The 27,930-nt window shown below is 43.0% G+C and overlaps 2 protein-coding genes and 1 long non-coding RNA gene across 3 annotated transcripts; all 3 read left to right on the top strand.

The window, feature by feature from the left end:
• The first annotated feature begins 553 nt into the window (after window positions 1–553).
• LOC119740633 (octapeptide-repeat protein T2-like) lies at window positions 554–2,946 on the top strand. The gene is made up of 3 exons (XM_038216000.1): window positions 554–850; window positions 993–1,259; window positions 2,593–2,946. The coding sequence occupies exons 1-3, from the start codon at window positions 554–556 to the stop codon at window positions 2,944–2,946; spliced, it is 918 nt and encodes a 305-aa protein (XP_038071928.1).
• A 286-nt stretch (window positions 2,947–3,232) lies between these two features.
• Window positions 3,233–4,109, top strand: LOC119741781. The gene is made up of 2 exons (XR_005272773.1): window positions 3,233–3,274; window positions 4,043–4,109. It is a non-coding gene; the product is annotated as an uncharacterized LOC119741781 (long non-coding RNA).
• Window positions 4,110–7,516: 3,407 nt separating this feature from the next.
• On the top strand, window positions 7,517–25,977 carry LOC119740632 (semaphorin-5B-like). Its single transcript, XM_038215999.1, has 14 exons — window positions 7,517–7,577; window positions 8,283–8,414; window positions 14,931–15,095; window positions 15,272–15,405; window positions 16,878–16,995; window positions 18,749–18,809; window positions 19,043–19,196; window positions 19,509–19,722; window positions 20,554–20,645; window positions 21,189–21,370; window positions 22,029–22,072; window positions 22,710–23,027; window positions 23,972–24,072; window positions 24,988–25,977. The coding sequence occupies exons 1-14, from the start codon at window positions 7,517–7,519 to the stop codon at window positions 25,039–25,041; spliced, it is 1,830 nt and encodes a 609-aa protein (XP_038071927.1). The 3' UTR covers window positions 25,042–25,977.
• Window positions 25,978–27,930: the final 1,953 nt, after the last annotated feature.

Raw genomic sequence — 27,930 nt, 5'->3', positions numbered from 1 at the left:
AATACTAAAATTCGTGGGGTACGATATGGTAGAATTGGGGTAAGGGGTCAAGAAAGTCGGAAATTGTTTTGTTCACAAGTCTATGGGAATGTCTCCCTAATGCTGTATTTTTCGGTTATATTCCATGTACTTAGTTTTCACTGTTTTAGTCCCCGAACTTCTTGCTGAGAAATAATATTAATAAAAAAAAAAGATCTCCCAAAATGAAAAAAAAAAACATCTCCAAGCCTGAATTATATTATAACAAATCGACTGGTATGATACATACATATATATTTATATATATCTGTAGATGTGTCTGGTTCACTCATGACGTATGGACCCAATGCTTCAGTCATCGACGGCAAGTACTACCGCACTCTAGAACTAATCAATGGTCTACTCTTCGTGGGGGGTAAAGCTCAACTGTTCTCCGTCGACCCTGCAAACCTGCAAATGGTAACAAAATGAATCCGAAGAAGCAAAAAGCAATGGAGAGCAAGCAAGCGAGCCGGACAGCAGGCAAACACGAACACATTTATCAAGACAGCATATATCAAGTGAAGACTCAGATATGCAGTCAGACAGGCAGGCAGGCAGGCAGATAGACAGGCAGGCAAGAATGCAGCAGGTGGCAGGCAGGCAGCAGGCAGCAAGCAGGCAGGCAGTCAGGCAGACAAGAAGGCAGCAGGCTGGCAGCAGGCAGGCAGCAGGCAGGCAGGCAAGCAGGCAGCAGGCAGCAGGAAGCAGGCAGCAGGCAGGCAGCAGGCAGCAGGCAAGCAGGCAAGAAGGCAGGCAGGCAGGCAGCAGGCAGGCAGGCAGGCAGGCAAGCAGGCAGCAGTCAGCAGGCAGCAGGCAGGCAGGCTGGCAGGCAGGCAGCAGGCAGCAGGCAGCAGGCAGGCAGGCTGGCAGGCAGGCAGGCAGGCAGGCAGGCAGGCAAGCAGGCAGGCAGGCAGGCAAGCAGGCAGGCAAGCAGAAGGTAGGCAGAAAGCAGGCAGGCCAGAATGCAGTAGACAGCAGGCAGGCAGCAGGCAGGCAGCAGGCAGGCAGCAGGCAGGCAGGCTGGCAGGCAGGCAGGCAGGCAGGCAGGCAAGCAGGCAGGCAAGCAGCAGGTAGGCAGCAGGCAGGCAGCAGGCAGGCAGGCCAGCAGGCAGCAGGCAGCAGGCAGCAGGCAGGCAGGCAGTCAGGCAGACAAGAAGGCAGCAGGCTGGCAGCAGGCAGGCAGCAGGCAGGCAGGCAAGCAGGCAGCAGGCAGCAGGAAGCAGGCAGCAGGCAAGCAGGCAAGAAGGCAGGCAGGCAGGCAGCAGGCAGGCAGGCAGGCAGGCAGGCAGGCAGGCAGGCAAGCAGGCAGCAGTCAGCAGGCAGCAGGCAGGCAGGCTGGCAAGCAGGCAGCAGGCAGGCAGGCAGGCAGGCAGCAGGCAGGCAGGCAAGCAGGCAGGCAGTCAGCAGGAAGCAGGCAGCAGGCAAGCAGGCAAGAAGGCAGGCAGGCAGGCAGCAGGCAGGCAGGCAGGCAGGCAGGCAGGCAGGCAGGCAAGCAGGCAGCAGTCAGCAGGCAGCAGGCAGGCAGGCTGGCAGGCAGGCAGCAGGCAGGCAGGCAGGCAGGCAGCAGGCAGGCAGGCAGGCAAGCAGGCAGGCAGTCAGCAGGCAGCAGGCAGGCAGGCTGGCAGGCAGGCAGCAGGCAGCAGGCAGCAGGCAGGCAGGCTGGCAGGCAGGCAGGCAGGCAGGCAGGCAGGCAAGCAGGCAGGCAGGCAGGCAAGCAGGCAGGCAAGCAGCAGGTAGGCAGCAGGCAGGCAGGCCAGAAGGCAGTAGACAGCAGGCAGGCAGCAGGCAGGCAGCAGGCAGCAGGCAGGCAGGCTGGCAGGCAGGCAGCAGGCAGCAGGCAGCAGGCAGGCAGGCTGGCAGGCAGGCAGGCAGGCAGGCAGGCAGGCAAGCAGGCAGGCAGGCAGGCAAGCAGGCAGGCAAGCAGCAGGTAGGCAGCAGGCAGGCAGGCCAGAAGGCAGTAGACAGCAGGCAGGCAGCAGGCAGGCAGCAGGCAACAGGCAGGCAGGCAGGCTGGCAGACAGGCAGGCAGGCAGGCAGGCAGGCAAGCAGGCAGGCAAGCAGCAGGTAGGCAGCAGGCAGGCAGCAGGCAGGCAGGCAAGCAGGCAGCAGGCAGCAGGCAGGCAGGCAGTCAGGCAGACAAGAAGGCAGCAGGCAGGCAGGCAGGCAGGCAGCAGGCAGGCAGGCAAGCAGGCAGCAGGCAGCAGGAAGCAGGCAGCAGGCAAGCAGGCAGGCAGGCAGGCAGCAGGCAGGCAGGCAGGCAGGCAGGCAGGCAGGCAAGCAGGAAGCAGTCAGCAGGCAGCAGGCAGGCAGGCTGGCAGGCAGGTAGCAGGCAGCAGGCAGCAGGCAGCAGGCAGGCAGGCTGGCAGGCAGGCAGTCAGCAGGCAGCAGGCAGGCAGGCTGGCAGGCAGGCAGCAGGCAGCAGGCAGCAGGCAGGCAGGTAGGCAGGCAAGCAGGCAGCAGTCAGCAGGCAGCAGGCAGGCAGGCTGGCAGGCAGGCAGCAGGCAGCAGGCAGCAGGCAGGCAGGCTGGCAGGCAGGCAGGCAGGCAAGCAGGCAGGCAGGCAGGCAAGCAGGCAGGCAAGCAGCAGGTAGGCAGCAGGCAGGCAGGCCAGAAGGCAGTAGACAGCAGGCAGGCAGCAGGCAGGCAAGCAGGCAGCAGGCAGCAGGCAAGAAGGCAGCAGACAAGCAGGCAAGCAGGCAGCAGACAAGCAGACAGCAGGCAAGCAAGCGGCAGGCAGCAGGCTGCAGGCAGGCAAGCAGCAGGCAGGCAGGCAGGCAGGCAGGCAGGCAGCAGGCAGGCAGGCCAGAAGGCAGTAGGCAGGCAGGCAGGCAGGCAGGCAGCAGGCAAGCAGACAGCAGGCAAGCAAGCGGCAGGCAGCAGGCTGCAGGCAGCAGGCAGTAGGCAGGCAGCAGGCAGCAGGCTTTAGCTGGCTAGATGGAATACTGCTAAAGATTTCCAATATTAAACCAACTTGTGAAATTGATATACCCTGATCAAATCGATTCGTATTTTTTCAGTGTTTTATCAAGTGATTTTATTTCTTTGAGCAGTCTACTAAGAACCGTCAACACAATGCTACATCCTACACAAAAATATTTACTTTTCGAATAATGTACGACATAATAATATCGCAGTTTCACAAATTAATAGAAAGTGTTTAATTAATGATGTTGGTGAAAGCATTATTTTTGTTTCTAACTTTACAGCGCGATAACGTTTCCATTCCAACCACTTGGAGCAGTTCGTGTGAATTTGTAAGTTTCGCAGAATCTTATAATTTTCATATTCTATAAACATCTGCATTACACCTTCGACCGCGTTACTTAATGTACACTTAAAAATCCCTCTCATGCACACTTTTTTGACAATAGAAGCATTTTGAGTTTTGTTTTAAGATGGCTTATTTGCCTTTACTTTTCATATCTGAAATGATTTTTGCAAAGGTAATATATTAAACTCTTGTACCAATGTCTGCTTCAATGTCGACTGTCTTTTTGTCCCAAATACTTCAAAATCAGTGCATTGTCAAAAGTCCAAATAAAATATGCTCAATGCCCGTTTTTAAGATACTCATCTTTCCTTGAAGCCACGCCTATCCCTCTGACCACTTTGAGTGAATACGAACGGCAACGTATAGGACCATTAAAAATGGTACGCGCACGGGATGCGTATGCAGCTGGAATAAAGTTGCTCGTTAAATCACTACTTATGGTTATTTTACCTGCAACACTATATGGGCAATGTGGCACGTGCATTGCTCATTAAAATGTTCAGATGTATATATGTGGGTTTGGTGAAATAACCACACAACATGACGATAATTATTAAAACTAGCTAGTCCTTTTTTTTTTCGAGCCGCATCGTATCCTGTACAGCACCATATCTATTGGTCCCCATTGTTAATTCGGGCAGAAGATGCATTGAAGTAATTACCGAATAATAAATATTTAAACAAATAGAAAACAACCTCTTTACTTTTTAATATCATCATTCAACAGTATCATTTTGGATGTGTCTTACAGTGCGATAACTACATTCGCGTGATTCAACCTCTCCCCAACGGTGCATTGTTGGAGTGCGGCACGAATATCATATACCCATATTGTCAACAGAGATCAATTGGAGACGTAAGTGCAATATCTGGATGATAATATTAAACACCAATGACAGTCTCGTGATGCGGCTAGCTGGCTGATACAATCAACTCAACTTTTCGAAATTTCAAGTCATACATTAACAAAACCTAAGTCACTATCATGACAACTTCGTTCCCCATGGGCACGAACTTGCTGCGTCATGCCGTCAATCGCTATTCAAAAGTGTGTGTAGGGGGGGGGGACATAGGCCTAGCTTGATCAGAACTTATGCGAGCGCGAAAGCAAAGCCCTCACGGCGTGTAGGTTCAGCGGGCGCTGAAAAAAATACTCTAACAATAAATGAGGCCGAAGCAAAAGTTACTCCAATGAAACTGAGTAGGTCGAGTTGGACATGGAGTTGTGCGAAGCCGCCCCCGTCCTAGTGTTACACCGATTAAACTGAAACAATCAGGAGATACTTGAAAGAAGGTTAAGCCATCTGGTAGCACAACAAATATCGTCCCCCTCTCTTCATCAAGAAATCATGCGGAGAATGGAAGGTAACTCCGGACAATTGCGAAAATGCATCTAATCATCGAAATAGAAGCCTTAATATTTCCATACTGAATTGTAGAAGTATCCGTGGCAAAACTGCATTATTGGAAGCTTTCTTAGAGAATAAACAACAGGACATCCTGATTGGCACTGAGTCATGGCTCGACCCTTCCATTTTTTTCATCTGAGATCTTCCCCGACTACATGCAAGTTTTTAGGAAAGACTGTACCTCCCATGGTGGGGGTGTATTTATTGTTGTGAACAACAGTATCCCATGCTTCGAGAGACTGGATCTTTCTCATCCTGAGACTGAAATGGTGTGAGGCTACGCTCCCGGGCCAGTCTATCTTGATCGGCGGGTTCTATAGACCACCAAATGCAACATCCTTGCCCATTGAACGACTTCATGAATCTTTGAATAAGATCAATGACAACTTCCGGTCTCCATTCGTCATAGTTGGCGGTGACTTTAATATACCAGGTATTGAATGGAGTGATACCACCACTGCCTCTGGAGGAAGTTTGCAGCAAACTCTTATAAATGTCATCAACGACAACCACTTAACCCAACTTGTTACATTTCCGACTAGACGTGACACCAATGGTACCGAAAATACCATGGATCTACTTTGACGAGCCATCCATCGCTGATATCTGCTGTGCAGCCTTATGCCAGTTTTAGTGATCACTACTTCATCAAAGCTAAGCTTGTTACAAAGACTGTTCTTAGCCAAAAAATCACCCCGTAGAGTTCCTTTGTGGAAGAAAGAGGACGAACAAGACCTCAAAGAAAAGCTGCTGTTCTTCAAAATGATTACTTTGATAGAAATCCCTCCAACTGCTCTACCGAAGAAAACTGAACTTGGTTTCGCAATTCCATATGTAGCCTTGTTTCTTCGAATGTTCCTCATAAGGTATTTAGAGGCCGTAACCGCACCCCGTGGTTTACAACATCAAGAGACTCTGCAGTAAAAAAGAAAAACTCTTCAACAAAGCAAAACAGTCTGGGTCCAGCTCTGACTGGGAAAAGTTTACAAAAGGTAGGAAATCAGTTGACACAGTTATTAGAAGTGCCCACAGGCACCATGTTAACAACATACTTATATCCGAAAATCCCAAGGACTTCTGGCGATACATAAGATCAAGAAGGAAGGATAACACTGGAGTCCAAACACTGAAAGTGGATGGAAAATTGCATTCAGAAGACCAATCGAAAGCAGAAGCTCTCTCCAAACAGTTTGATAGTGTTTTTACTCGTGAAATTAGCGATCCAGGTAAACTACCTTCTATGCCACCAAGTCCATATATCCAGATATGACTGCCATCACTGTCACAAAACAGGGTGTGAAGAAGTTGCTACAAACTATTGATGTCTCCAAAGCAATTGGCCCCGACCAGATACCAAATCAAGTTTTGAAGATAGCTGCTGATGAGATTTCACCTATACTCCGGCACAAATTCCAACAGTCACTTGATTCTGGTGATCTACCATTAGACCAGAGAAGGGCAAACATTACCCCGATATATAAAAAAGGACCAACAACAGACCCAGCTAACTATACAGACCAGTACGTGTCTTTAACCTGTGTTTGCTGCAAACTACTTGAGCATATAATTGATAGTAGTCTCATGAAACATCTTTCTGAGTGGAACATCCTTGCAGACAATCAGCATGCCTTCAGAAAAGCTAGATCTTGTGAATTACAACTAATTGTGACAAACCACGACTTGGACCAAGGACATCTGACAGATATGGCAGTTTTAGATTTCTCCAAAGCTTTCGATGTTATGCCACACCATCGCTTGCTCGCAAAACTGGACTACTATGTGGAATTCGTTCTGACACCAAAAAATGGATAGACTCCTTCCTCACCAAAAGGTTTCAACGAGTTGTCGTAAATGGTCAAAAATCTAACTGGGTCCCCGTCCTTAGTGGTGCTCCGCAAGGGACAGTTCTTGGACCTCACCTCTTCCTCCTTCACGTCAACGATATTCATCACAAAGTCTCCAGTACCACCCGTTTATTTGCCGATGATTGTCTAGTGTGCAGATCCATCCAGACACCAGACGACATCCTCATGCTTCAAAAAGACCTGGATACCATGGTAAACTGGGCCGAGACTTGGGGGATGAGATTTAATCCCAAGAAATGTACAACTATGCGCATCACTAGAAATAGATCACCAGGAACTACATTTTACAACAAGATGGGTGTACAGTTAGATGAAACAGACCAGTGTCAGTATTTGGGAATATTCCTCCAAAAGACCTCGGATGGTAGCATGCATCTGCCAGGGCTACAAACATTCTGAATTTCATCAAAAGAAATGTTCATCATGCCTCATCCTCCATCAAAGAGAGGTTGTATTTTACCCTTGTTCGACCTCATCTTGTCTACGCTACGGCAGCATGGGACCTTCACACTTCCAAGAACATCAAAGAACTAAAAAAAAGTCCAGAAGAGAGCTGCAAGGTTCGTTTCAAACACCTATGGACGTGACACTAGCATCTCTGCTATCATGAAAGATCTTAATTGGACACCTTTGGAAGAAAGAAGAAAACAGCATCGCACCTTTTATATTTTTTAAATCCTGAATGGACTAATGGACATTGACTATACCAAATACATCACCCCAAAAACTGGAAGATCACGACGAGGACACAACAGACAGTTCCAACTCCACCAGGTCAAGACCGACACATATGCTTCTTCATTTTTTCTAAGAACGCTTCAACATTGGAATGACCTCCTGGACTCAACAGTGGCGCTTACCAACCCAGACTCCGTTAAGAAAATGCTCTTTGTTACAAAACCTAATCTTGACCACTCTCACTACACCACACCTCCAGTTTAAATTCCCTAGATGGAATATTTCGGAGGATCACCAACCAAGTACCAAGTACCAAGCACCAAGTACCAAGCAAGTACAAAGTACCAAGATGCTCTCAGTCTGTGGTGCGATCTGAGTCAATTTCTGACCACTTCTAACCAGATTCTGTGGGTTTTTTTAGCAAAAGATAATCTTTAAACATCATTTTTCGAGGCTGAAGTCATTGAATCAGCTATTATATTCTGAGCTAAAGGTGTGGGGTTCGGGGCCCGCTTAAGGGCCAGAACATTTTGGATTCTAGATGCTCTCATTGCTCTGTGGTGTGATCTGAGACATTTTTTTTTTTTTTTTTTTTAGACACACGAGTTCAAAAATCTTGGTGGACATTTGATATTGTGTTTCCCATCAAACGGTGTGTGGTGGGGGGGGGGGGGGGGGGGGGGGAGGGGGGGCATGTCCCCCTGGTCCCCCCCCCCCAGGATTGACGCCCATGCATGCCGGTCCCCATCATGCCTTTCGCTATCTTAGTGAAGGAACGCGCACGCAGCCCATGATGTCGAGGCTGCTATTGTGATACAAAATAACATTCTATGGCGCCGATAATAGCCAAGTTTATTAGTTTGGAAGAAGATAGAGGACCGAAAACATTGTTTTGAAATGTTTTTGGGTGTATAATGTGATTTCCTCTGTAACGTCCCATATGTATTGCTCTTAGGGTAAGACATTTCGAATTTTCGATAAATCGAAAACTTCCGGATTGTTTTTTTTTTTTTTTACTCTCCCCTCCTTAATATCAAAGTCGTGATCAAGATCGTTTCTTTCCAGTTGTCAGTAGCATCTGGTCCACGTTTCGATACCACCGTTACTTCTCCCACGTTTATTGCTCCTTATACGTACAATCAGAATTCCACTGGCTGGTTTCTTACTGAAGGTATGTACCACAAAGCCACAAACAGACAATTTTTATTAAATGTAGATTGTAATATTGATTATTAAAAATGCAAAATATAGGTTTTCCCGGGCAAGTTAACAGATTTGGCGTCCAAATTGGCGACCAATCACCCATTTTCGCCAGAATTTGAATGCACGTTGAGATCAACATCCAATTACCTAAAGACAACAATCAATTTCACATTAAAAGCATGCGATTTCACATTTTAATCATGTAATTTCAACAATAGAGCATTCAAATTAAAATTGCACAAACGAGCATCCAAATTCGCCGGAGATTCCAGCTGTGTAAGTTTGGTCATTTGAATTCACCATTAAGCAAGCATATGTAGAAAGTAAGCAAAGTAATTCGAAATAGGTCCATGTCGTTTCGTCGTTTGTTAGAATGAGATGGAGTGATTTTGTGCCATTTTGGAAATATGCAAAACCCACAAGACTCACACAAGACTCTGTCACTACTCTGATCACCATGCAAACTGTTAGATTGAAAGACTAGAAATATCAATATGCCAGCTCGTGGGCGTTACATGAGAATTTCAATTGTAGACCATGCTCGTTTGATGCCCAAGACTATCTTGAACTTGCAGACAATGTTGGCATAAACAGATATCTATTGCCAGGTCAATTGTAGCAACGTATCTGAGATCTGGCAGTCGGGAAAACGTGCCAAGAGGAGGGGCCAGAAACACAACAAGGGACCACGACATGAAGTAGAAATAATCAAAAGATGAAAGAAATGAAAATTAAGACTCGCATCGTATACCTTCGTTGACTTTTATTTTGAATGAAAAAAGTGCTAAATAGAATGCGCGAAAATGAAAACGAAACGAAGAATCTCAAGCAAATAACCTTAACCCAAACCGACTGCTAAATTGAATGATCACTTAAACCGAATGACAAAACTTCAATTTAGGATGTGTTAAACATGAAAATGTCATGTCTTAAAACGAATTTGAACGTCTGAAATCTAATACGGACCAAGGGAATGACAGCAGGGCGCTACTTTGCTTCAAATTGGCCACTATCAAGATGAATTCGAATGCTGTTTTTGCGAAATTGGTCGGGAAAACCTATATAACGGATATTAGGCTAGGCGTATAACGTGTATGTATGAACCCGGCAACTTCAATCACTGTCTTGTAAGGTTTATTTGTACAAGTGGTCAGGCAGCTTACGCCAGCTTTTGGAATGGATGTGGACATTCCGGACAAAAGCGCCAAATTTTCCATACATGCTCCTTATTGACTTAGCTTTCAATTTTTGATAGGAACCAACTTATCCAATAACAATATGGCGGCCATCTTGGATTTTAAAGATTGCTGCCTTTGAAAACCTATTTTTACCCATATCTCATCTTCTTAGCCACTTAAGATTAAAGTTTTGGTGTCTAAACATACATTTTCAGGGTCAAGGAATGCAACTATACCATTAATGACAGTGCCAAATGGTCAGTTTGTACACTATTGTGGCCATCTTTGATTTTAAAGATGGCCGCCAGATAATAATTGCCTTTACTAATATCTCAGCTACTACCCCATATCAAATCACAGTCTAGGTGTCAAAACATACATTTTCAGGTTCAGGAAATACAACTCTTTTTTAGTCAGAAGAGACGAAGATGATTTCAGTTATACACACAAAATAGTCAAAATGAAAGTAACAGCTCTAACAGAATACCGTTGATGTATACTGCAGAAAATAAATGTCATCACTCACACAAAATTACAGTTTAAAAGTGCTCGCTCTAATTCTCGCAGTTGCAACCGCAGAGTTTATTGCACTTAGCAAGATGCACGTCTTGCACCTCATACACTTTGATTCTTGAAGCCACATAAACTATAGTTCACTGCAGGCTTTGGAGGCCACAGGTAACATGGTCCAGACTAGCCTTGACCAAGGCTATCAGCTTGTTGCCATACGAATTTGTTCCCGCTGCCGCACACCGCGCGCGCCGCGACACAATCACAAGTTGTACTTTTCCGTTAGCCCCAACGACCCTTGCGTGTGCTTCGTGTGCATGTACTTACGCCCCACACTTCCGCGAACAGCCGTACAGTAAGTCGAGGACGGCTGTTTGCGGAAGTATGTGTGGGGCGTACGTACATGCACACAAAGCACACGTAAGGGTCGTTGGGGCTAACGGTATAGTACAACTCGTGGTTGTGTCGCGGCGCGCGCGGTGTGCGGTAGCGGGAACAAGCTCGTATGGGAACAAGCTGATAGCCTTGGTCAAGGCTAGGTTCAGACAGGAACTCATTACTGTTTTTGTTCATGTTCGAGTGCCTGGCCCTAAACAGGCTTGTCCCCGTTGCTGAAACATCCCTTATCCCTCAGCAACCGGATTTGCGACATCGCAAGTCAACAACAAGCCAAAAAGCTCTTAATCTGGCACATCAAGCTGAGGATGGGTTTCAAAACGAAAAATAAGTAGACTGTAAACCACTGCCGCCTCCTGAAAAAGATTTTGGATTTGACTCAATACCTCGCATTTACGGATCGGAGCCCTTCTCGAAGACAGATGCTTCTTTGTTGTTCAGAACAAAACAAAAACGCTGTCGACGGCAAGAAAACGTTCTACCTCAAGGCACTGTGCTAGCTCCATTGCTGTACAACGTCTACACATAACAAATCACAATTTAAAAGACCAGGACACTAAGTGTTTCATCTACGCAGACGATCTTTGTGTTACATCTCAAAAGATTCCGGTCGAAGCCATAGAAGCGAAACTTACCTCAGCACTTAGCCGTTTCTATACTATGAGCGCAATCACCTCCGTGCCAATTTCGCTAAGACCTAAGTCTGCTCGTTCCATCTCAGGAACGTTAACCGCGAAGCCAACCGACCCCTTAACATCGAATGGTCCGGAACACCATTGACGCCTTGTAGCCATCCTGTCTACCTAAGGGTGACCCTCCATCGCATCCTGTCATTAAAGTTATCCAAATTTAGTTCCCCGTAACAACATCATAAGGAAATTGAACAACCTCCGAAAGGGGAGCCAAACCACACACCCTAAGATGAACCGTTGTGGCTCCGTGCCATTCTTCAGCAGAGTGCGTGCCCCGTCTGGGAGAGATCAGCCCATACCATGAAATCTGACCCAGCCTTAAACAACATGCAGTTTGATCACTGGATGCTTGAAACCCACCAACACAAGTAATTTGCACCTCTTTGCTGGCATTTCCTCTTCGGATTTCTGAAGGGAAGTTGCCAGCCGAGCTAAGATGTCCAAATATTTATAAATGACGAGTGTCGCCTCCTCCAGGGACGGCAAGCTTCGGCACAAAAGGCTGAAGTCAAGAAAAGCTCCCTTGGCCATGTCCACTCCTTCACAACATCCAGGGAAGTGGCAAGACTCCAACACTGGAAGCAATGACTGGGAGCAAGCGCCCACCGATTGTCATGGTTATACTAAAACAACGGCAGAAAACCTCCCAAGAGGTGCTACATCGAAATGGGTTCAATGGAAAACTATCAGCCGCTTGAGAACCAGGACTAGCCGATCACAGACCCGCCTTAATCGAATGGAGCTACAAAAGTAGTTCAGCTGCATGTAGTTGTGGAGAGGCAGAGTTGTATCACATCATGTAGTGCCAGAGATTTCTACCTGCCTAGGTTCAAAGATGGCATTGACCCAGTAAACTTGACGGTATTGGGCCGATATCTGCTAATTATGGGTTTGTTGTGGCAGTACCATACAGTTTAAACGGAACAAGACCAGAAGCGGGCTAATGCTGGCTTGATTGCGCCAAAACGGTTCCGTGTTGACGGTACAGACACCACAGAGTCGGAATTGGTTCAGTGCTCGCCCTGTTAAGTGGCAAACGGTAATGGTAACACCTTTCAGAGCCTGCATCGGACCAGTGCTGGTCTTTTTAAGGCAAACAATAACAGCAAGACGGCGCACAGCCTGAACCAGGCCATTGCAGGTCCTCTTACGATAAACCATGATGAAAAGACGGTAAAATGCCTGAACCAGGCCAGTGTTGGTCCCTTTATAGGAAACCATAATGGCAAGACGGTACACAACCTGAATGGGACCGGTGTCGGCCCTTTCAAGTCAAACCATAATGGCAAAAAGGTAGAGAACCTGAACTGGGCCAGTTTTGGTCCTTTTACGGCAAACCATATGGCCGCCGTATTAAGTAGGCTATCTGGACAAACTGACCATTTGACACGATCTCAAATACATGTAGTACTAACCCAAATGGTTTAGTTGCATTCCATGACCCGAAAATATATGTTTAGACACCAAGGTTTAGACCCTTAGTGGCTTAAAGATGGAATACACGTATTCGGAGATTTAGGTTTTAAATGGCGGCTATGTTTCAAATACAAGATGGCCACAATACTGTATTTGGACAAACTAACCATTTGACACTATCCCAAATGGTACAGTTGCATTCGTTGACCCTGAAAATGTATGTTCAGACACAATAACTTAAATCCTAAGTGGCTTAGAAGATGAGATATTGGTAGATATAGGATTTCAACGGCCGCCGTCTTTAAAATCCAAGATGGCCGCCATTATTTCATTGGATGAGTTGATCCTATCAAAAATTGAAAGGTAAGGCATTGAGGAGCATGTATGGAACATTTGGCGCTTTTGTCCGGAATGTCCACATCCATTCACTAAGCTGCCTGACTAAAGTTGCATTAGGCCTATTACAATATAAAAAGAGACGTGATGGTGTTTTTTTTGGCGGGCGAGGCGTATGTTTTAGGTTTGGGGTGCTTTCTATTATTTTTTTCTGTTCTGTACTTTTTGTCATCACTCTTTCCATAATGCACTAGAAGAACGGTATTTGTGGGGACCGAAAATGCTATGGGGACAGCAGAAAGTCCCCATAACTCGGTCCTAATTTGCCTAACAATACAAAACGTCCCCATAACGCGGTGTATGCCTACCCACACCCACACACCCACCCACCCACACACATACTCACCCACCCATTTACGTTACCTACCTAGTGTGGAGATCCCTTTGTTTTCGTAAGTTCACAGTCCTGTGCACGCCTTCCACCCATATTTTTTACAAACCCTCAAGTTCATGGCCCACAGCATGCTCAAATACTGAAGATTTTGAGGGCATGCATATCGTGATTTGGCCGGCGTAGGCAATTTCGGACCGATTTACTGGTCTGCAACCTATAAAGAAGCGAGGTTTTAAAAAATTCCCCAAAACCACTTGTACGGCACGAGGAAGGATGGATGACTCATATTTCTTCAAAAAATTGCGAGGAAAAAATCTCTTACTGCGATTTCTGGCCTGAAAACAAGCCCTCTGTTTGCGGCTACCTTGCTGTAGGGCGCCCCAACGGGAGTTAATTGAGTTTTTGCTCCTTCCAACCCCAAATTACCCCCCCCCCCCCTCCGCTCGAAATTGCTGTGATCGGACGACGGTCCTTCAGCCCCATTCAGATTGTGGGCGCATTTGTTGCGGAACCGCCATTGGTGACCCCTTTTGAAACGCTGCCCCCCCCCCAGGTCCCGCCCCCCTGAAAAAAACCACTGTCGTGGAATGTAAAGCGCAGGCGCACACATTTGACAACAAACGATGGAAGGCGCCATTTTGAAATTATAGGTTACATACCAGTAAATAAACTTCCATAGACCCCAATGGTAAATGCTCCCACTTCAGAAACTCTGGGAAAAATACTCACAACTCTTCAAGGTGTTCGAGACACACATCAAATTAAAGCTTATTTCATCATCTTTCATTTTTTTTTCCATTTTTTTGGGGGGTCAACTGATAACTTTTAGGAGAAATTTCCATCCGAAGATGATCACCCCTGAAAATAGTCCTGAAGCCCATCGCAACTTTGAAAAACGATGCCTACACTCAATTGCAAAATAGAGCGCTTTAAGGGCCCCAATTTCATCCAAATTGAACGGAACTGCAAGTTCACAGTCCTGTGCACGGCTTCCACCCATATTTTTTTTACAAACCCTCAAGTTCATGGCCCACAGCATGCTCAAATACTGAAGATTTTGATGCAAATCGTGGGCATGCAAATCGTGATTTGGCCGGCGTAGGCAATTTCGGACCGATTTACTGGACTGCAACCATACCGAGTAAGACGGCTGATAAAGTTAAGAAAAACCTCTAAAAAAATTGTACTGAAAACTCTTTCAACCCATTTTTTTTCTATGATTCCCTTGAATGGTTAGTTTTATTTTGCGACGGATAAACCTAATACCCAAAAAATGCCTTTATAAACCTGTGTTCCAGAGGGGGAAACCTTGTGTGGGCGTGGGCAAGTCAATACAACGTATCTGAAAACTGGTTTATGTGGACCGTTTTGTTCGGAAGTCCACACAGTGAATGTAATGCTTGTCCACAGTTTTCCAGATGTTCAAATGCAATGGGGTGTTCGAACGACAAAAAAGCACATACCCATCCTCCATCCGAAATGCCCGAATTGGTGCAAGTTTTTACTCTCTCAGTTTAATTGTGATACACGTTTAAAATATTTAGTTGGTTGCATACTTTTAGATCTTGAACTGTTTGTTGGAACCAACCTGGAGTTGTCGGCTGGGTCGTTGACCAGACCAGCTATCGTCAAATTGATGCTGCAGCGTGACTCCTCCCAAAATGTGGTTGGTGTTGAGGCGCAACTAACGACTAAATCGGATAATGATAATGTATTGACGGCAGCTGGTAGGTTTAAGCCTAGCTAGACTAAAGAGTAATGAAAATCATTAATGCTTAGTTTGCCTTGTTTTCCTTTGCCCTGTTTTAATTTCATGCATTGCTGGATGACATTTTCAACATAACGACATGAATGCCTCACATTTGCATTTTTTCAACCCATGATCCCTACATTTTCATTTTAGGGGGTCCGCCGACTCCACAGTTTGTAGGAGATCCCATCAGTTACAATGGACGAGTCTACTTCTTTTTCCGCGAGATTGCAGCGGAGTTTATCTCTGAAAGTCTCGTGTATTCAAGAGTCGCAGTGGTGTGTCAGGTACAAATATGTAGTGAATATTATTATTGTGAAGGTATGATAGAATTTGTGGTTTGCATTCTATCAGTGTTGGAGCAAAGGCTTTGACCCTCAAGGCCAAGGCCAAGGCTTTGACCCTCAAGGACAAGGCCAAGGCTTTGACCCTCAAGCCTCGAGGCCAAGGCCAAGGCTTAACCCTCAAGGCCAAGGCCCTGTTTTATAAAATGACCACTGATATCATCTAATTATAGTCACATGAGTGACACATCATCACGCAAGGGCGGATCCAGAACACAATTTGGGAGGGGGGGGGGGCAAAGAAATTTTGGTCCACCCAAAAAGAGTGGATCAAAAAAAATTACGGCTTGGGCTTCGGGGCCCGCTTAAGGGCTCCGAAAAATTTTTGGATTCGAGATGCTCTGTGGTGCGATTTGAGGCAATTTCTGACCATTTTAACCAATGTTTTTTGAGGGAAAGATGATGGTGTACTCATTGCCTGCCTTTATTACGACGTCACATAAAAAAGAAAATGGTTTCGGTTTTTTTTTTGGGGGGGGGGGCATGGCCCCTTTTGGCCCGCCTGGATCCGCCCTTATCATCACGAATTGCTCGTAACGAAGAACAACATTTCTTTAATTGCAACCAACATGCTCGCATAGGCCTACATCTATTAGTGTATAAGTTCAGGTCTTCAATGTGGTTTAAGTAAACAAAATAATGATTTACTTCTATAATGACACACAATTCTCCCAAGTGTAAAAAAAAGGGGATCCAAGAAACTGATTTGGGAAATTTTTATTTGCTGGCCCAACATGGTCAGAAATATCAGCATTATCTAAAACAGATACATGCAAATCTTTAGCACTTATCAGGGAGACATACATGTATACAACCAATCGGATCTATTCCATAGTTATATGCAATTAAAGTGATCATCTCATTAGCCCACAAGTGTACGAATATTTTTGCAGCAAATCTACTACAATGGTAACAAAACGTGATGCTACAAAAGTGGAAGTGTGCCCAACACACAAATCTATAGGGTGCTTCCCTCCTCCATGTAATACGATTAAAATGGTCAGCAAAATTTCGAACAGATTTATCTGGAAAATGCAAAAATGTATGGGCCTTGAAGAGCCTTGACTCAAAATTGCAAGGCTCTGAACCCTCAAGGCCAAGGCCAAGGCCAAGGCTTTTGCCCTCAAGCCTCGAGGCCAAGGCCAAGGCCCTAAAATCCAGCCTTAAGGCAGCCTTAAGGCCAAGGCCCAGCATCAAGGCACTACATCACTGCATTCTATTGTTCAATTCCTCTTTTCGTATTCCCCCTCCCAACATTTCCATTTGCATTTCTCTTCCCTAATTATTAACTCTTGTCCTCCCCTTCGATTGAAGGATCCAGTACTATTGAAAAAAAGTAATGGGCAAAAAGTTATGGACATCAATGTTTAATGACGTTTCGTTATGACTTTTAATCAAAATTGGTATTTCTTTAGAATGATACAGGGGGTCAAGCAAGCACCCAGTTATCGGTCCGCAACATAGTCACCTTTGTGAAAGCCCGACTAACATGTTCTATCGACGGAGCCATCCCCTACCATTACAACGAAATACGTGAGTCATTCTGCTCAGTTTTTCCCTCTCTTATGTTTTCTGTCTTTTGTAAAAAATTTTTTTTTTTTAAAATCTAATAGGTGTTTAGAGATAGGGCGACCAATGAGGGTGTTACAACTGATAATGTAATACCGGTAACCAACGGATAACGTATCACCAACCGATAATATTGTCTAAACATTTACCGATATTGTATCGCTAACCGATAATGTAACAAAATTTGACTGATAGTGTATTAAAATTTGTATCCGATAATGTATCACGTGTTGATTTTCAGTAATGAGCAAGCAACGGATCACATTGAAACTTAATTTTGAAAATATTATCTTTTTAGAGTTTCTACCCAATTTCATCACTGATCTCACGAAGTGGAAAAAACCTCTGAATCTGGAATAAAGTTCATTTCGAGAAAATCACTGTTGAGCTTTATCCTTTTTTTTTACAAACCTTTCGACCACTTTGCGGTAACAGAATTCGGAAACTGTCTGCACTGTCCAATACGTCATGCTCTACTCTTTGGTAATCTATAGTGGTTATTTATCGAAGGAACTTTTTTGCACTTCGTGAGAACACAAATGCATAGATGATTTTTGTCTACCTACTTTGTGCGCACCTTTTCCTAAGCGGTGGGAAATTATTACATTTTGTACAAGCTGATTCGTGTAGATCGACAAATGGTATGATCCTTCTTCTCGCCCTGCTTACAAGGTGACTTTTGCCACGGTGAGAAATAAAGAACTCGGATCTCAGGCTTTTTGACAAATTAATGTTTATTCACGATAAAAAAAAGAAGAAGAAAGTACAAGTAAAATTTTGTTTTAAACTTTGTAATTATGATTTTATTGTTCCTTGACACATGATATAATAATTTGGTTATCAAAACTGAAAACCGAAAATATTATTGTTTTTCCTTTGAGATTTGTTTTGCATTTCGTGAGCACAGCGACGATTTGGTCCCCCGTTATTGGGGACCAAACCGTAATGGGCGCAAACAATAGGACATAAACAAACTTTTGTATATACGTTTTCCATATACATGGGCGTCGCGAGGGGGGAAGGCCCAAGGGGGCGCCGCCCCCCCCCCCCCGGAAATCGTTAAAAAGGGGAAAAAAGAGTTGCGAAGCCATATTGCTGTTCATTTGATGGGGGGGGGGTACTAGGGTAGGGCAAAAGCTCCCTTGCTCACGCTCAGAAAAATGATAAATTGAGAATATAATGAAAAAGGTAAAGAATTTTTGGGGAAAATTTGCTTCCCCCCCCGGAAAAAATCCTGGCGACGCCAATGTTCATATATTGATACATTATCAGTTGATTTTTGATACGCTATCGGTTGATACAGTATCCGTTCTGTGGTGATACGTTATCTGATACAGTTTTTTTTGGTAAATATTTATTATCCGTCAAAACGTGAGACATTATTGTAAACAAATTGTTCTACGCTATCAGTCAATTTTTGTTACATTATCGGTTGTGATAAAATATCGGTCAATTTGTGAAACATTAGCGGTTGGTGATACGTTATCCGTTGGTTACCACATTATCAGTTGTAACAGCGGGTCCCCCTTTCGTTTTCTTCAATTTTTACTTTACAAGCAGAAGCTCGGACGCAACACATGTTAATTGTTATTATTATTAATATTTTTAATTTTCTGAAGGGCTGTGCTAGTCACTTATCTCAAACTCGATGTCTAGGATTTTTTTATCATCTCGCATGATATAACTGTGGTCATTTATGTTTATTTCTTGTCAACAGAGGACATTTACCAGTCAACTGATGATGTCAACGTAGTCTTTGCAATTTTCGCCACACGAGCGTAAGTGCTATTGGAGGACACTTTGTTCAACAGCAAGTTGAGAAAATTCAGATTTTGTAGTCCTTGATGAAGATACAACCAACATATTAAGTAATCATTTCAATCATCTAATTTCAATTCATCTTGCAACAGAGAATCACTGTGCAGTGCTTGATTACTTTTGACCGGATGTTGTTCAATGTTCATTTTGGTCTTGTTTTGTCCTGAATTTGTTGGTACATGTATTATCTTAGACCTGTCGTGGCAAGTTCTGCAGTTTGCGCCTACCGTTTGGATGAGATTGAGGCACTGTTTCTCAACACCGAGAATAAGTTCACGTTTCAGGAGAATAATGGCGAGATTTGGAAGGACGTAGCCACGGACCCCATCACTCCCAGACTAGTAACGGTACGCAATTATTTGTTTTCTGCAACCAAGTATAATCATTGTATCCGTTTTTGAATGTAATGGTTTCCCGACCTACAATGTAGTAAGAGAGTCAGGTGATCATCAGGTCAGGGAGGCGGACTTGCCTACATCTGAAGGAGCACATTGTAATACTTAAAACAGTTGTAAAGTTCACTGAATATTTAAAACCTTGAAAATATGGCTCCCTTTTTTAGTGTTAAGTTTCGCTGATACTTTTTCAATGTTTCAATATTTCGCCGCAGACCCTTTTTAGATAAAGAAGAAATTAAACAATTTATATGGTTATTTCAGTGTCAAAACACAGACAGTTTCAGTTCAGCTACCGTACTAAACATATTAAGACAAGGTCAAATAATGTCGGTGTCGGCTGAGAACAAGCTGCACTACGAGACGGCAGGGGGCGCTCAAAGCAACCCTCTGTTGGTGATAGACGGGGAACGTTTCTCACAGATCGTGGTTGATGAAAACGTCGTCAATTCCATCGATGTCATGTTCATCGGAACGGGTAGGTACACGGCATGTACTGGTTATCGATACATGGTCCTAAAAAGGAATGTTTTATGTATTGTTTTTCACAAAAAGAATCTCCGGTCGAAACTTTCCCGATTTTATTGCCACGCGATTTTTTTCGTGTCGAATTTGAACGAGTTTTAAGATATTATCACGGACGATGGACACATATTTCAAAATATGTAGGTGCTAGGTGGAGTGTTTACATCTAACCCATCGATACGGGAAACCGACAAATTTCAGTTTTCTATGATGAACTCACTCATTTAAGGGCACAAGTGTGAAATCGCACTATGATAAAACAATTGGTTCAGTTATTAATGATAAAATCAATTCGTTAAGAAAATAGTTATCACTGTTCTACAATGTATTTATATTGAAAAATATTTTTTGAATTTTTAATGATAAAATGAATTCATTTTAATAATAAAATTCAATTCGGTTAAGCTTGAACTTTGCGTATACTTTTCACTGTTCCATGACTGATATAGATCTAAAAAGAAAATTTGGTAATTGCTCAGCACTAAAACAGTCCATTGAATGCATGTCTTTAAGGTACTTTTTGTATGTTCTAAAGGACACTAATCGGGACGGTTGCCTTTGTTCGCGTACATTTAGAAGTACATGTGCCACGAAGACGGGTATTTCTTGCTGAACTTCTTTATCGCCCTTATTTCAAAATTACTTCCCCGTCACTTGAATAATTTCACTTAAGTCTTCGCTTTTTAAATTAATTTTCCTTTTGTTCGTTAGGAATGAAGTAGGTAAAGAAGAGTCATTTTTGTAAGTTTCATTCATTTTTTTTTCCTTTGGATGATTTTCACAGAGAATGGGGCTGTGCTCAAGGCGTATTTGAACGCGAACCGATCCGAAGCGAAAGTCGTGGAGGAGATTAGCCTGGATACAGACGGTCGAAAAGTCAGTAGAAAATAATTATAAATAACTCTGAGATTGAAACAAAACCTTTTCTGTTTTTGGTTATTCCTTCATCGTGATTCTCACGTTTCTCAAATTCCTCACGATGTGCCGTTTGAGTTGAGGGGGACATCTGTCCACGGATTTTCTACACAAGGATAAACGACTTCCAAAATTTCTGGTTAGAGGCGTGATCACGGCCTGTGCGCGTATAGTTTGTACACAAGCTCAGATGAGTCGTTTATCCTTGTGTAGAGGATCCGTGATCTGTCATGCCAAATGCTCTATTAACGAAGCAGGATTTGTGACAAAGTTGTTCCAACTCCCCAGATTTTGAAGTTTAAAGTAGTCCAGAATCCCCGAATTTTGGATTGTCCGAGATTCAAAACTTTCAGAAAAATAGTCTCTCAAAATTAGTATTCTCTCTTTCCCATTTCTCCTCCGAGACTATTCCTGACTCATAGTTCCATAGTAATTTTATGCATGACGTATTATAAGCACAAACCGTCTTGAGCCACGACTAATATGATCAATATTTACACGCAGACTCCAGTGTTAACCATGTTGCTGAGTGACTCCGATCAAGCCGTTTTTGTCGGCACCGACATTGGCGTCTACAAGGTACCATTCCAACACTGCCAGGATTTCGCCTCGCGTGTGGCCTGTTTAGTCATTGAAGATCCGTACTGCAGATGGAACGGTACTTCGTGTGTCAACTCTGACGAGGGGTAAGTTACATGTCCTACATTTTTACTCCCACTTTTGTAGATAAAACAAATCATTAATTTCGCCCTTTTCCTGCCTCTTGTTAGCTGTGTTTTGTTCTCCTTTTGTGGAACTGTCAGTTTCATTGAGCTATAGACGAGTCTGGGAAAATATCAAAGCAATGGTGTTGCTGCTTACCTCCTTTTCATTAATATCAAAGCAGGAATGCAAGAAATTCGTACAAGTATCTGGCTTGTAAGCTGGAGTTGAAATGGTTGCCTTGTCTGAGTTTCTCAAAATAGTATTGTATGTGATCTGCGATGTAATGGGACGTCATCACAAAATAAGCCTATGCCTATATGGTAATCCGTCTTCGGGCAGTTAGCATGCACATTGCTTCCGCCATTGAAGGGGGCCTTCGTGAGTATACAGTAATAGTGCTCGGATTGGTCTAATGATTCACAAGAACCTCATGTAGGCTGACTGTCTGTTTTGGTTGAAGTCTATAGCGACGAAACCTATCGAGAAACCCTTGTGCACGTTTGTTAAACAAATCAATACCACGTGGCGGATTATCAGAATAATAGCTGGCACAATGCATTCGCCATTGAAGGGGGCCGCCTCTGTTTGGTCTATCCTGTGAATCGGTCGAGTTCACTTGTATTTCTTGTATATTCACAGGGAGCAGGACTTGGAGACGGGAGCTGACAACACCGAGCCTCCAAGTATGTGTATAGTTTATTTGAAAGTATACATTTTATAGCCACGTAAGAGATTAGCAGAGAGCAGCAACAGCTATTCTGGATGCAGTGTTAATCTTTACACTCCGCATTGTACAGCGCTATTTCATCAAGACTCCTAAATCCCATTTGTCTCTGTTTTTCACCCATTTCCTGGAACAATGGAGCTGTAAACTTCTTAAACTGGAAACGTATTCTTTTAAGTTCTGAATATTCGGTTTAAGTCATCATTCAGTCATGTTATCGGGAGGGATGTAAAGAATAATGATGAAAACGGTCAGTGAAAAAATTGTTTTTACAGCATGAAAACGTTTAGTTATCCACGTGATTTCAGTCTACTGAAGTTTTCCCCAAAATTTCTATAGGCCTATAATACGCCTTTTCTATCACTTGCAGTACAAACCACACAAATGAATAACGTCTAGGCCTATTCATTTTGTGGTCTTGAATGTGTTTTTTTTTTCATGATTCTTTTTCAAAGTGCATAGAAAACTATAAGTTGTCATCAAGTTGTATATGAACCCCCCGGATGAGTGGGAGCAGTAAAATCCATTCAGTATCCGTTGCTTACCCTGTTGGGATTTAAACAGCACACTTTGTTGTATGCCTACTGTAATCTTAGGCATCACAATACACCTGGGACCCAACAGTCAAACGAGGTACCTGAACGTCAAGAACCAACCCATCAACCTGTATCTTTTCGCTGAGGCACCTACGGGTGAAAACCTTCGCGTGGTCAACGACGAAGTCCAGTGCACACCGTGCGCCAGCCTGCCGTACACCGAGCACCGAGCCTCCAGCTCTGGCAAAGAGTTCCTGTCCTTGCTCATCAATGGATCAAATTCTGCGGAGACTACGAACTGCTCCTGTACAGTCGTCTTGGCCATAGACGGAGGCCCTAACAGTTCGGTCAATTTTGATCTCACTGTGGACAATTCTGGTACGTAATTTATGTTGGGCTATTACAGTTGGGTTGTTTGCTAGATGCATGGTTTCTTTGCTTGCTTTCAGAACATTATACAGTCCCCATTACTTTAAAATGAATTCTCTCTGGTTTTCAGGGAGTGAAACTATAGTCTGGTTCCCAGGCTAAAAGATTTTATCTATTTCCGAATCTTCGGTTATTCAAATTTAAATTCAAGTTCATTATCCCGCTAAAAAGCATAGAATCTCAGCTTCCACTGTTATAACATAATATAAAACTGTGCGCCAAACCAATGTATAATACAATATACACTACATCATTAAGTTTTGGAAGCCGTCAGTATCACGTGACCAAAGAGGAGGAATGCCTCCCGTTCTCGAAAATGCCCTAAGTTTGCCGATTGCATTTTGTCGACGCTCGAATTATAGCCTGGGTATATTTTCGGGTATAAAATACGTTTTATTTACCTGCCATGCTTATTAAAAAAGGGGGTATTCCAAAAGTCGGCGTCGTCGCCAATCGGCTTCGCCTGAGGGTTCAACTATAACTCAACATTAGAAAATGAAAAATATCACAGTCTATGATATATAAAGCTATAATGATGCTAGTGATTTTTTTATTTAACCGAAAGTTCTGAACATTCGGAGATTTTAATGATAAATCCCAACCTGAAACAAAATCCAGCTTTAGAAAAAGGGGCATCATGCTCATATTAAACCAAGAGGTCCACCTGGCCTAAGATTCGTCATAAATAATAGTCAGAATCTTTTGGTCGGGGAACCAGACCAAAGAGCAAAGGAAACAGACGATTTCAATCGGGACTCACTCAAATGTTACATTAAAGTGCTTGGAAAAGGAGTGAAAATCTCGATCTATTCGATGGACGGAATTTCACTCGCAAACGTCTTGTCCCTAGTTTGGTTGAAAATGAATTGCTACTCTTCATTGCTTATTTGTAGCTGCTGTAAGTGCAAACGATGCCGAGATCAGCCAACTGGAGAATTTCGACAACGAAATAAGACGATATAAAAGGACCCTGCAAGACTGGCAAACACAGGTGGTAAGTGCATTTACTTTGTGATAGGCCTGCATGCCAATACAGGGTGAGTACAAAAAAAGGAACCCTAAATGACAGCACCATTTCGTAAATGAAGTCTGCATGTAGCGCTTTCAAAATCTTGGATATCAAAGCCCAATTCGTAAGCTTTCTTCTAGCACACGAATTATTCAAATCACTGATGTACTTTTTAAGTTACGGAATTTTAAACGCAACCACTGTTTTACAGTTCTGTCCACGGATCTTTCAGCAAAACGAAAACAATGCACATAAGCTACAGGCATGAACGTGAATTATTATCGTTTTGGTGAAAGAACATTATTGCCTTTTTGTGCTACTTGGACAGAACTTTAAAACGGTGTTTGTGTTTAACATGCTGTAACTTAAAAATTACATATATTAAGTGATTTGAATGATTCGTGTACTAAAATACAGCTCATTAATTGGGAATTTATATCCTAGATTTTGAAAGTGCTGCATACAGAACCTCATTACAAAAATGGTCCTGCTATTTGGGTTTCTGTTTTGTTTTTACTCACCGTGTATAGTCACAAAAACAAACTCAAGCTTGGTCCCAGTGAAAACGGGACAAGGGTTTATACCAGCTTTATGCAGAGGTTAAAATGAGGAAATATGAAATGCGTTGGCCCTATTCAGCTTAATAGAATATATCGCGCATTAAGAAAACAGACCATTTTAAAATAGCGTTTTCAAGTTGATTCCCATCTAGGCCTATGCGAATCCACGGTATGTGATTTGTGGCGATATGACAGCTTTAGCAGTTAAGATATCTGGGCCACGGTTTTGGGAATGTTTTGATTAGTATTTGGTCAATACTAAAACCAGTTAACAATGAAAAGTAAATCTGTCTTTTAAGAAGTTGTTATTTCTGCTTTAATACTGATTTTTTTTCCACAGGGTGAATCATGTGGACTTACCGACGTACAATTGTGCCAAGCAGGACAACCGTAACCATCAACATTACGTTACGTCACAGCATTCCCGTTGACTGATTGGATTTGGCCCCATCACGTGACACGGAACATTTTGTGAATATGTGTGGGTCTGGTTAAAATTGACATTTGTCTGCAGTTTTAAGATACACTACTTAGCTTTTAAAGATCATACGATCGCTTGCATTTTGTTAAGTTTACCGAAGCAACATTTCTCAAAGGCTTAAGTATGACAGATTAATATTACAGCTTACCCGTTGGAGTCAAATTTTTAGAATAAAAAAAGGAGAAAATCTCTACTATAGATTTTGTTTGAGGGGGTTCTCGTATAAAGTTTGATTCCATAGTGTACACTTCTGATTCAGGAGTTGCTGTCTCATGTTTCTTATGTTTTGAATTTCATGCTCTCGTGTAAAACCCCTTGATCGGCACTGGGGACGTGATTTTCATTCACTCGTTAAATACATGAGTATTTAACGAATATTGTCAAATTAAAAAGAATGTGCCCTCGGGCACACTTTTCAAACATCCTGTTGTTTTCTTCCAAACTGTGCTAATTTTACAGGGTAGACTTTCCTCGTACCAGTTCCGGTAATCAGCAAATTCCAAACTTTATTTAAATTCCGAACTTCAAATAAATAAAGACAATATTTGAGAGTAAAATGTCGAACATTGGCAGCAACATTCTTTTTTTATACAAAGGAAGTTGGATTCAGAAAATGACGGGGATTAAGCATTTTGAGATTTTTTTTTCTCCATTTTATAATCGTAAGTGACTGTCAAAAAGGTTTAAAACCTCATGCATGAGGACTTAGTCGTTTAAACCAATCTCAATTTATATTAGTTGTTTATTGTATAACTCAGTATACATGGTGATTGTTTTTTTTTTTAAACATTATGCAGTGCGTATCGATGTATAATAGCTTTTCAATTCTTTAATGGTGTGTTTGTAAAAGAGAACGAGGTTAGAAGTAATTTGCCGTAGAGAACAAACACATTTAAACCAGTTCCTAACTTATCATACATAATAGTTGAACGTTGTTATTTAACCCAGTATATAGGGCCTAGGTGGTTGTATTTTTGTTATATTATACAATGCGTATCATATATCATAACTTTTTAACTGTTCAGTGGTGTATTTTGCTAAAATAATGTTTAAAATCTTATGAGAACTATTTGTTAGCCATAATTATCAACATTTTCAGTATGCTGGAGTGGGGGTTACCGACCCATGTACGCTTTTGAAATTTTGTAAAACTGCCGATCAATGGTTTTCAGTATTTTTTTTGTAATGGGCTTTCAGACGCTTCTGTGGTAAACAAATGCGAGTGTACAATTAACTTTGGCCGTGTTAGACTCAAGCGAGGCTGGCGTTGCAAGAAGTCTTGCATGAAAGTCTTGCAATGAAATCGATCCAAATTATCCCTGCCAGAGATTAAAAATGCGACACCGGAAAATGCAACGCCGATGGCACACATTGACAACACCATACTTTTGGTCAATTTTCGGGACAGACAGACAGACAGACCACCAAGTGACATGTAGAATCTCCTGCCAGAGCTGTTCAGATCTGATACATTAAGTTCACAAACATCGCCTGCAGTTAAACTAAATGTGCCAAATAGCAGCACATTTAAATTACACAATTCCAGGGGTAAGATCGCGCAAGGCATGATTGGAACGAACATGGCACAGCAAGATCGTACCCACGGGGAACGAGGTTACTTTTCATCCACCACTTTATGTATAGGGATGGTTTGCCTGCGCCGAACGACATCTTTAAGACGTTCCATAACTAATCGCGACGCTGTGGGTGAACTGTTCGTTCCAGGATATCTTTATAAACATTTTGTAAAAGTACTATTTGAGAGAGGTTAGAGCCAGGGGGGTCTGCCAAAAAGAATACGTTTTGAAAATGATAACAGATGACCCAAGTTAACAGTTTGAGGTGCAGAACATACTCGTTGAAACCAATCTCAACTTTTTGTCTGTATATAATGGGCAGGTTGAACGTTGTTTAACGCAGAATGCATGGTGACGGTATTTTTCGTTACAATACAATACCAGTATGTAAATTATACATAGCTTTTTTGTGTTGTATTAATTTTGTAAGATTATGTTTGACGTTCTCATTCCGCTGTACATGTGAAGTTAATTATTTACGCAGGATTGAATAAGTGAAATAAAGAACAGAACGTAAATGGAACAGGATTTTAGGACAGTTTTTGAAAAGCAGGCATGCCAGTATGTCAAGTATATGTTGATGGGTGAGTGCAGCTTACCGATTTCAGTTCTTGGCATGTAAGTACATTTTGCTTTTAATTTTTTGACAATTGTCGAACTTATCGTTTCATTACTTACTTTGCAGCAAGGGGAACTATATACATGACGCTTGATTTTAATTTTAAAATGCGTGCCCCGTGCTCTTCCAAATGTAAAATTTTCAAAATGTGTGTTTTATTTTAACGAAACAAAAACGTTTCCCCTGATTTCGGGTATGCGACCCTCTTGGGAAGGGCTTTCATTTTGTGCACGACTGACGAAGACAGCCGGATAATCTGGCCGCAAATAGGGCTAATTAAACGTCTGCGGATTTTTTTCGATGTCGCGTACAAAAGTGATTAAAGGTTTTTTTTTTATGGCTATAAAAGAAAGTAACAATAATGATAAAACCCCAAAAGGGCTGGTACATCTATGATTTTTTCGAGGTTAAACTCCAATGCAGCACGTTTAACATGGAAATTAAACCAAAATACTCAACAATTGCTGAACAATATGAAACCACAGTTTTATTCGGTTTTGTATCATCATCATATGAGGGATCGAAGCTGGGGGAGCTGTCTCAACCGCGAACTTCAAGATGAAGTTCGCGGTTGAGACAGCTCCCCCCCCCCCCCGTCTGCTCAGT

This window comes from Patiria miniata, unplaced genomic scaffold (genome assembly GCF_015706575.1).
Source record: "Patiria miniata isolate m_02_andy unplaced genomic scaffold, ASM1570657v1 HiC_scaffold_5, whole genome shotgun sequence".
In the NCBI taxonomy this organism is placed as follows: domain Eukaryota; kingdom Metazoa; phylum Echinodermata; class Asteroidea; order Valvatida; family Asterinidae; genus Patiria; species Patiria miniata.
The sequence above is the reverse complement of the archived record's forward strand: the minus strand, read 5'-3'. Positions and strand labels throughout refer to the sequence as shown.